General features: G+C 39.3%; 1 protein-coding gene across 1 annotated transcript; it reads left to right on the top strand.

The window, feature by feature from the left end:
- Positions 1-8: 8 nt before the first annotated feature.
- On the top strand, positions 9-1,979 carry LOC144647802 (uncharacterized). The gene is made up of 2 exons (XM_078507511.1): positions 9-475; positions 889-1,979. The coding sequence occupies exons 1-2, from the start codon at positions 286-288 to the stop codon at positions 1,605-1,607; spliced, it is 909 nt and encodes a 302-aa protein (XP_078363637.1). The 5' UTR covers positions 9-285; the 3' UTR covers positions 1,608-1,979.
- Positions 1,980-11,361: the final 9,382 nt, after the last annotated feature.

The raw sequence follows: 11,361 nt of genomic DNA, 5'->3' as shown, positions 1-11,361 counted from the left end.
ACATAACGACATAACGACATAAGCATAACGACATAAGAGGGCCATTATGTCGTTATGTTAGCAGTGTGAACATGCAGACATAACGACATATTAGCATCATTACGACATGGACATAACGACATAAGGAAAAATCTGATTCTTTCCTTATGTCGTTATGTTCATGTCGTTGTGACGTTATGTTTCTGCTAAAACAAGTGTGAACAACTTTGACATAACGACATAACAAAGAACCAATCAGAGCGTGCCAAAATTATAGAACCTAGTCCACCCCGGCACAATTTCAACATGGCGGCTTCCGTAGAAGAAACTGATTGTGGTGCTAAGAAGGCTAGTGTTGATATTGACGAAGCTCTCGCAGAAGCCGTCCGCTGCTACCCTGCACTGTATGACAAGACTCTTAAAGAGTTTAAAGACCGGAATATCAAAGCAAACGCGTGGAAAAAGGTGGCAGAAAGTGTAACTGGAATATCGTCAGGTAGAACGATGGCTTGTTCACATTGTTTATATGTTTCTTGTGATGTTGATAGATTAGCTTGTACTGATGTTTTCGTGTTTTTATAAAAAGAGTTTAAATTCTGTAATAAACAGAAGCGGGGAAACTGTTTTTCGTTAAATTTATCGAAAATGTGGAGTTGTAGGGTTCAGGTTAATGAGATTTTACTGTGTCTGTTGGATGAATTTATTATATCTGAATAATTCGACTATGAAATAGCCTACAGTGCACCCCTCATAATCTTTTGTTTAGCTCTGTTTTCGATGCAGAATTTTAGCTGCCTTGGTATAGCCAAGACTTGAACTTTTTGTAGCAAACGTTTCATTGAACAATACCACTCTTTATAGTAAAAATACTGACATAGTCTGCGGGCTCTGTTATTTATATTTATATAGTTGATGATGCTAAGAAACGATTTCAGAATCTTAGAGCAAGATACACCAGAGACAGACAAAAAGTAAAAAGAAAGAAGAAATCAGGCGGTGGAGCAGAGGAGGTGCAAGAAGCCAAATCACAAACATCTGAGCTATACCCATACCTTGGCTGGTTGGATGCACATGTCATCAGCCGACGGCGAAGTAAAGGAAGCCTTGTTGCTAGTGAGACAAGCTCACATGCTGAAGAAAGTGATGGTAATGGTAATGACTCAAGCCTAGATGAATCTGAGGGAAGGTCTGACAAAGAATTGGAGAGTAGTCTAGAAACTTCTACCTCAGAAGAGAAGTACTCCAAAGCCACAGGCCATACAAAGTGGGAAAAACGTGATAGAAAGAGTGCTAAAAAAAATGTTGATAATGTTGAGGTAGAAATTTTGAAAACGATGTCACAATGTTTAAAGAAACCTCCAGAAAAACAAAAGAGTGAGGACGAGCTATTTGGGTCATTTGTAGCTTCACAGCTTAAAAGTATGAGCCCTGAACAAAATGCTATGGCAAAATTTCAAATAAACCAAATATGTTTTCAAATCAAGATGTCTAATATGGGAATGCCTGTAGGATATAGTCCTCAGAGTAATCAGGGGTTCCACCCAAGTCAAAACTTCCCACCAACAATGAACCCCAGAATGCCTAGCCAACCCTTTTTACCTGATGATCAGTATACCTTACTTTCATGATTGTAATTAGGATACACACTGCCTGCTATGTTTATAACATTGTTTTTGTTAACGTAAGTCCTCTGTCAGAAGATTATTACTGTGTGATGAGTCTAAGGGTGCACAGTACCTATTGGTTTATATGTTAATATTGGTTCTTGTCGGTGGATGTAATTCACCCGAGTATGGCGAAGATAGACACTGTTATCAGTTAATTTGTCAGTTGTGTTTTTGGAAAGAGAACTCATTTAGCTTAAGCAGAAAGACATTGGTACTTTTGAAATAGTTTATTGGCCCAAGTACAATGCAACGTTGTGAACATAAGTACATTATATGATATTAACCTCTGTGTTTATAGTGGTACTTAAGAAATATAAAAATCGCCTTGCACGAGCTTCTGTCAGTCTTATGATATCTGTAAATTTAACGACTGTACTTGAAATATAGTACAATTTCTTTTGCAGTCAGCTAACTTATAATCCGTAATAAGAAACAACCGTGAACGATAACAACAACAACATAAATGCCTGTAAAATAGCAAAACCAGATAACAAGCTCCAATTTCCGCAGCTCCTTTATCCTTTTCCGTCCTCAGTGTACATTAACATGAAAAAACAAGATTATGTAAAGGCCTTTTGCCGTTTACTCTCACGTTCATTCAACTCAAAATAACACAATTTTATTTTGAAAGAAAGAAGTTTTGTAACTATGATGTCAATTTTGCAACATTTTCTGATGTAGTGAATTTCGAACGGTTCTCAGCGCCTGGGGCCGCAGCTCCTTACGTGATCCCACTGCCATGGAACCTGTCCTTCGGGTGAAAGGAAATACTGCACGAAATTCTCGCGGACAGCGTTGGCTTCGTAGCTGTACCTCCCCCCATGGGCTCGCAAAGGTCGAAAAGAACCTTCGTCGTTGGCAGTTATCTTGCGCCAATCTCCATCCTTAATCACTCCATTGCTGTCTTCACTGTCAAAGAAACCGTTCGGGGCATAGGAAGCATTTTCAGTTAAACGAAGGTAATTGTGCAAACAGACACATGCAAGCACAATTTTTTCCACTGTTGCAACATCGGCTCTGATTGGACGACGAAAAATTCTCCATCGAGCTACAAGAATTCCAAAGATATTTTCAATTATCCGTCTTGCTCTGGACAGACGATAATTAAAAATTGCACGATCTTCAGTGAGATTTTTCCCAGGATAAGGACGCATTTGGTACGACTTCAATGGTAGTCCCTCATCGACAACAGTGACGTAGGGTAGTTTGTCAGCGCATCCCCGTACGTGCTCTGCTACCGGGACGTTTAAGCTGTTTTTTTCCAAAGCTTTGCCAATGGTGGAGTTTGTAAATGCACCGGAGTCATTACTTTTACCGTACTGCCCTACGTCTACAGCCGTAAAGCAGTAATTAGCATCACCATAGGCCAATAGTACAATGCTAAATGTGCCTTTGTAATTGAAAAAGTTTGATCCGGAGTTCTTGGGGCATTCGATAACCACATGCTTACCATCGCCAGCTCCTATACAATGTGGAAAATTCCACAGAGTGGAAAATTCTTCGGAAATCCGTTTCCACTCTTCAGGATTTGTGGGTGTTGGGAGGTACGTTTTGCTTAATTGTGTCCAGATTGCGTCACAGATTTCCCGTATAATCATTGAGACTGTTGATCTACCAATTCGAAAGTTAAATGACTGGGATTGCTGTGAATCACCTGATGCTAGGTAACGTAAGGTGAGGGTGAGTCTCTCAGCCGCTGAGATGGATGATCTTAGTTTTGTTGTCTTTTTGGAAATCAGTGGCCCAACAAGAGATAATAGATGCTCAAAACGCTGCGGTGACATTCTTATGTACCTGGGTATAAAGATATTGAAGGAGGTAAGTCATCGTATCCCAGGCCAGGGACGTCTGGGAATGAGGCGGCCTGCCGACCGTAACGAGCTCAAATCACCTCCCCGCACTACCCCCCATGTATCATGATCAAGCTTACAAAGAACCTATCATTTCGTTCATTGGGTCAGTTATCAGCGACCACAAATGTGAAAACTATTATAAATATAACTTTTTTGACTTTGCTAAAGAACTGAAACGTTGCAAGTTTTCCGGCTAGAATGTTAAAACTTCAATACCTGAAATAATATTCCCTGTCACTTAACGCAAGTTCCTTGACAAGGTTGTGGTACTGGCCGTGTGTTCTTCTAGCTTCCTCTTGAAAGATAGGGCGCACCCAATTTTTCCTTGTAGATGATTTCCTGGCTTGAAGCCTTCTTTGACGGCGTTTTCGCAGTAAAAGAAACAATATGACGGCAAACGCAACAAGAAGTGTTGGATCCACCATTTTTAAAGTGTTTTGCCAGTCTTTTAACTGTTATGTTGTTACTATGTCAGTGTTCACATTACCGACATAAGCTCTTATGTCATTATGTCGTTATGTTGTTATGTCGTTATGTCGCTAGTGTGAACCAGGCTTTATACATCGCTTTCACTTGGAAACACGAATGCGAAGCACAACAAAACGCCGGGCAATTAACCAGTGTGGAGCGCAGTTCAAGGGAGGGGAGGCTGCCAGCCCATTACAAGTTTCCCACCCCACCGAAAAATTTAATCAGGTTGCCTAGACACCCATTTGTTATTGATGCGCGCCATTGTCGAACGAATTTGTCGATCTAGTTCTATAGACCAATCCGCTGCCAGGCACAAAAAGAATTCGGCTGATGAAATGTCTAAGCAACAAAAGTAATTTAAAATTTACAGAGACCTTGCTCTACCATATCGTCAGTAATAGACTTCCTAAAAGTCGTTCGCTTCTTGTTTCCGGTTTGGTGGTTTCGCGCTTCGCGCTGCTGTGAGCTCGACTTGTAGGCAAGTCTACGTCAGTAATTAAACAACATGAAAACTAACCTTTGCCAAACAATGTCGCCAAGGTATCGATATAAGTTTCGCTGTTACTGTAATGCCGTGTCCTCCTGTGTTCGCCAGATCCTTCCGATTCTGACCAATGTATGGAAGCTAGGCCATGAAACTCTAACCGAATGCCTCGCAATTTCAACTCCTTGTTCACCTTCAGACGAAGCGTGCCATTTATTGCTTCTCCAGGATAAAATGTCCTCTTCCCTCCATAGAATTCGACCATAAAGTAATCAACTTTACCCATGGTTTCGATAATCAATTTACAAATTGCACGAATGTGAAGTACAACAAAAAACACCTAGTGTGCTTAAAAGCACGCATTATAAGGGCACTGAGTGGGTAGTCTAAAAGTGGATTTTCACTGACGCGTAATTATTTACGTACCATTAATACGTGCGTGCGTCTCTGAGCGTGCGTTTCTTTGGGAAAAATCCAAATCCGGATTCTTGATCCAATCAAAGGCTTTTCGAGCAACCTCATGGTAATTCGATGAATTAAGTGCCGACCTCCGCATTTTTTTCTAAATAAGTGTCCAATAAAGTAAAGCAATCTCACTTTGCTTTATTTTTCCACGTGAGTGCGTCATTGATGACTGGTGTTCTCGGGCGTCGTAGGGCTATGTGAATATGATTACTTTTCTGTCAGCACGTATAGCTTTACATTAGAACCCCGGTAACTCGAACTCGGATAACTCGAACAACCCCGCTAACTCGAACATACTTCCATTTCCCCAACCTCGTTCCCAGGGTCTCTCTCTCCCCGCCTCCAGAGAACGAGGCTGCCATTTCCCTTGGATTTGAACTCAGTCACTTTTAAGTCATTTTTACTCGGTTAACTCGAACTCGGATAGCTCGAAAACCCCGCTAACTCGAACAAAATTTCGTTTCCCTTTATCAAAATTTGGGTTCTTGCATCTCGCCACGGTTGCCCATTGATTAGAGCAACAAAACAGATCACCTATTTGACAGTCTTTTTCCACTCTTATCCTAAGAATTTATGATCGTATTAGAGTTTCTGACGAGATAAGTTTAATTTGCACTGTGCTGTATACTGAGGTGCTGAAAAATCAGTTAGCTATCAATTATTAACTTGGCAAATTAAATATTCAATCTACCCCGATAACTCGAAACCCCGCTAACTCGAACGGTTTTTCGTTTCCCTTCAGAGTTCGAGTTACCGGGGTTCTACTGTATTTTTGAGAAGCGGATAAAATTTGAGAGAAAAGATACGCCCGAGCACTTCGAGTATCTGCTCGACTCAAAAATATGAAAAACGGATGACGTGACACGAGGTGACGTGACGCGAAATAAATACGTGCTGTTGATGTGGTGTTAACTAAACTAAACACGTCACATGCCGAGCGTAATATTTTTTATATAACAATTTAAGCGTAACTATGTCTAGTTCATACTGTAGCTGCTTTCAGTAAGGTCACAACCTCAATTTGCCTTTGAATGTTTTCTTGCGTGAATGGGTCATTGATAGTATTTTTGTTCAAATGAGCGTTCAATAATGTAACACAATCTCACTTTATTTCCCTGTGAATGTTTACTTTTCCATGGGAATTTGCGTCATGATGGTTCGTGCTCTCAGGCTTCGTAGCGCGAATTCTATTTCATCACAAAAATATTTAAGTGTAACCTTTGATCCTTTTTAGCATTAAGTAAATTTGTTTTATGAATATGTTTACTTTTCTGCCAGCACGTATAGAGTTATTTTAGGAGCGAATAAAATTTGAGAGAAAGATGCGCGTTTCTGCACGACTCAAAAAGATGAAGAACGGATGACGTGACACGAAGATGATGTGACGCGAAACAAAAACGTGCATGAATGTTGTGTTTACTAAAACGTGTCTTTGAATGTTTTCTTACGTGAATGGGACATTGATAGCCTGCTCTGAGGCTTCGTAGAGCGAATTCTATTCTCTTTTGTCACCAGAGGATAAGTGTAACGAATGCTCTTTCGATTTGTTTTGTGAAAATTCAATTTAGTTCCCTGAAAGAGAGAGACCCTGGGAACGAGGTTGGAGAATAATTTGTTTTGACATGCGCTGAATGGCGTTTTAAAGAACCTTTCTATCAGCACGTCCACCGTTAAATGCATAAATTAATTGCGGTTTAATATCAGAGTCGAGTGTTTGAGTGAGTGAGTGAATGAGGGAAACACGTGACTTAGCGAATGATCCCTACAACCTCATTACCATTCGGTAAAAACGGATTTCGCGTTTCTTCACCCATATCCGAAAATGGATTAATCTCGGATCAGTGATCTGAAGAATCTACACTCCGAGTGGATACATCAGATCATATCTGAATCCGGATTTTTAGGATTCATGATCCGTGCGTTTCTTTGGGAAAGGATTCGAAAAAAGAACATTGGCCCAGCGGTCTTTGCTGTGAAAATACAGGTTCGTTGTTTGTAAACACTGTCATACGGTAAGTTTTCAGGCGCTTATTTCGATCAAAATACAAAAATATTTCACGACAAAAGGAAACGGTAGCTTGATAGGTATGAAATGTCATTTTAAACTGGATACAGGTTTTCCAGAACAGCCACCGTGTGTCTACGGAAGTCGTATCCTTTTGAAATTGTCACGAGTAAAGTAATTAATCGGGCGTGGCCGATTTATAGTTTACCCTTTGGTCGTCCTAGACGATAGTCTCCTGTCGGCTAAAAATGACGGGGATAGCCTGGGCCAATCCGTTTCATTTCAGTTTTGACAGTAAATCGTTGTAGGAACACTGGGTCGACTTTTGGGCTAATCTGCAATCTGGTTCTCTTCTTTGCTTCGGCGGGAGGACAGAGAAAAAAGCTTAAGGGGTAAAGTACTAATAATCACCATTGTGAAACTGTAGTTGCTTTGACAAGTTGAAGCTATTTTTGTAAATAAAAGGGGTAACGTCGTTCATGTCACGCAATGTTTTTGTGGGAAACTTTGAAACTAGACGCTTTGCTGGTTTCTACAAGTAGCAGTGTGATCTGGCGGTACATTTTTTTGAGGCGGACTCCACTTTAAAACTATTTTTTATATATTTAGCAAGAAGTATGTCGATTTTCATTTCCGCACAGTTGGGCGTCAAAGTCGCCTGTCACAAAGAGTAGAATGTTTGCACAACATGTTTTGAATATATTTTAGATTTGACTAGTGACGTTAGTAAGACACTTCTCAAGACGTCAGCAAAACATTGGCAATGTACAGTATTGGTGTGAACTTGAATGGAATTTTTTACGAGATCAGTAAAGCTATCGAATGAAAAGATGACTTGAAAATGAAAACTTCGAATAATTATAATTAAATACCAATTGAATTTTAGATGAGAAATTCCGGAAGTGACATCTGTGTTCAAAATAGGAATTTTTGTACAACTTAAAGTTCCGAAAAAAAGACCACATGTTTTGTAAAAATCACAGACAAACATGATCAGGAAAACAAAACAGGCCAATGGGTTTTATTCACGAAAATACAACTTTCTTAAGAAAGAGTTTGTAAACAAGACAATGGAATCGAATTACATTTCACACGAAATTTGCATACATTTGAAGAGACATAATAGCGAGACCTTACATTAATAATTATTGTATTCTGATCTGATTGTTATTTTTTATGCATTAACTATTTGAAAGTGGTTCTCATCGATGAAAACAAAACGGTTTTTCATTCACTGCTTGAAGTATTTATAGACGTGAAAACATTCGCTTAATCAAATTACATTCTGCACGAAATATTTTGTATCCATTTGTCCCGAAACTTTGAGGAAATTGAAATCTTTGTGGACAGTACTGCATAAAAGCAGTTCATAGAATTGAATAAAAAGATAAGAACCATATTGATAAAGGGAATTTTAAAACTTTATTTTGGCTCATTTTGACGAAATTCAGGATTTTCAAAGACTGCCAGTAAACGGCTGTATCTTGTCTGTCTCTAACGATTTTGCTACGGTTTCGAACGAGCTAATTTTTCAACATGATATCATGGTAGCGGGCAGAAGTCGGTTCGTTCTGAATTTTTCAATACGGTATACAAGTTACATGTCAATATACAGACCCTCTGTACAGTAAAAAACGTTTTGGGAACAAACCATTGTGAACTTATTTTCTATGTTGATCAGTAAAAATCCTTAGTACGACATGGGGTTTGTTATCAAGTTCGTTAGTACGTTAATACTGCAAGGTGTATAACCTCAGAGAATTATTATCAAGTGTGTTTTGTTTTATTAGCGGTTTATACTCTAAGGTCTTGGTATGGGAGATCAAAATTAAGGCAAATTTCTGTTATTATCTGATTGCTTGGCACAGATTAGTACGATACTGAATTGGTTGGAAATGTAAACAAACATTAATTGAATGAGAGTAGAAAGGGAGGGACAGGTGGGGGTGAAAGGCTAAGGAGATGGAAAGGGAGGGAGAATTAAAATCCATGCTTGGTTATATCACGCAACCTTTGACTTCTGTTGTTTTCTCACAAGAACAAAACTTAAGGTGGGGTTCTACCTGAATTTGAATGGAACTTTAAGAGATTTAAAGAAGGGATTGAAGAAAAGAATGGAAACACCTCCAAACAGTTGACCTCCTCGCAAGAGCACTCCAGGTTGTCAGGAGACTGTTTGGTGTCCATCCACCAATTTTTAACTTCAAATTCAAATTTTAAAATCACATTAAATCTCCAATATTTCTTATTTGTCTAAATTTTACTAATCCTTTGAGAAAAACTATCGCCTCCCAGACATCCCCCAAAATCGTCCAAAAATTAACAAAATACTGCAAAACAAATATATATGGGATAAGTAAAGCTTTTTTGGATTCCTTGAAACGCGGCTGAAATGGTTTTCAGTGTTTTCCAGCCCTTATACTTTGGGTCAGTACTACTATTCTTCACCAGTTGCTATTACAGTAATGGTATGAAACAAATACCTAATCATTGATCAATAAGTTGTGATCATTTTCTTGACAATAGTAGTTACCTGATTAGGAGTTGTATACTGTTCCATTAAAGTGTAAGGGCTGGAAAATACTGAAATGCGTCAGCCACCTAAAGCGTTGGAAAAATTGGTCTTCAGGTAAAAACCCCGCCTTTATTAAGTATTGCAAAAAGGCTGCACTTTGCTAAGTGTTACAAATTTATATTTTCTAGACGTCTAGTTCAATCGTTTATTTGTATTGTGCGAAATATATTTTTATAAATTAAGACCATTATGTCATTAAGTAATAATGCAATCTTGAAAACATTCCAGATTTTCATTATTAAATAGAAACACGAAAAATTCAAATTTGGGAAAACAAGCCTGTCAAAATGACGTTGCCATGGTGATTTCAAGTTACTGGCACAATAACTAATCCTACCAAATTATTGCGAGATAAATTTTAGATAAACGCGCAAAGTTTGGCAGCGTTTGGTTGAATCTTGAAAAAGTTATAAGCGTCCAAAGTCAGCGCGGGCCTCAAAAGCCCCCCCCCCCCCCTCCCGGCCTGAATAGGTTTAAGTGACTGTTTTTCCAGTGATTTTTACTATACTGTACCCTGCCTTTCAAGTCAAAACAGATAGTTAATTATTAAGCGCCCGATTTTAAGCTTCTCAAGCTTCTCAAGCTTCTTGTTTAGTTTGAATTGATCATTTCGCAAACATTCTTCGCTCTCAGATGCTTTCTCGCCACGTTGTGCTTGAGGCTAAAGAAGAACTGTTTCGACGTGCGATTTTTGTAAAAGATTTTGTATGCTGAAATTATTTTAGCTAGGATACATTCGACGAAAAATAAATTTGTGTTGATATTTTATGTTCTGTGCGAAATGTGTTTACGGGGTTGTCATGGCAAAAAATCCATTTTCGGATTCTTCGTTTCTTTGGGAGCAAAGTATCCGTGTAATCCGAGATCAATGATCCAATTTTGGATTTTCCCAATGAAATGCACCCTATTTTTTTTTACGCACGTCAACGCAGCATAAGAAAAAAAAAAAAAAAATCGGTTCTACCTCACTCCTCCCCCCCCCCCCCCAGTCTAAGGTTGGCTTGCATCCCCTGAGACCCAGGAGCGGCTAGTCCGGGCGACACGAAGTAGCAGACGATTCCTCTCCAAGTGTGCGTAGCGAATGAAGAACGCACGTGAGAACAAGCTAGCGAACAAAGGAAAAGAGAAAGGTAGATGAGATTTGGGGGTAGGGTGGGTGGGGAGAAGAAAAAGAATGGCCTGCAAAAAGTCCCAGACATTTAACCGAACGCCCCCAAAAATTCTGCTGAAGAGGCTCGTTTCATTGGGGCATCGATTGTCACACGAGAACTAATGATAATAAATTTCTGTTAAATCATTTTGACATGGACTCGACAAAGGTCGCGAAAAGCAAATAAACCACACGCACACACAATGATATTTCCAAGATAAAGCCAATTTCAGAGCATAAAAGCAAAATGTGGCTACGTGTATTTCCTTTCTTGAAACAGGAACTTTAAAGTTAATAAAACTTCATTGTTTTCTAGCCCTACCAGAACATGCAGGAATTTTCAATAGGCTTGTGGGTGATCAACACATACCTATGCTTTGAGTAACAGGATGAGAACCCAGACTCTAAGATAGCGCTAGATCCCGGCCGGGGGAGGGGACACCTATATGTGAGCTATATAGGTATGTGCCGCTATGAAGGGTATGATTTTCAAGCAGTTTAGTCTGTGATAGGCTAAAGAAATCAGACAGTTTTGGTCTATAATAGGGTATTATTTGTCGAGACTGATAGAAGCAATTCTGGGATAGGGTAGGGATTTTCGGTGTCTAAACTAGTATAGTGTTGCAAAATCAGCTGAAGATGGTCTGGTATAGGGTAAGGGCTTCATAGTTCCAGCGACACACCCCCATCCAAAAATATATATGGTGCTCCC

The sequence above is a fragment of the Oculina patagonica genome, chromosome 4 (genome assembly GCF_052425735.1).
Source record: "Oculina patagonica isolate OP01 chromosome 4, crgOcupat, whole genome shotgun sequence".
NCBI lineage: Eukaryota > Metazoa > Cnidaria > Anthozoa > Scleractinia > Oculinidae > Oculina > Oculina patagonica.
The sequence above is the reverse complement of the archived record's forward strand: the minus strand, read 5'-3'. Positions and strand labels throughout refer to the sequence as shown.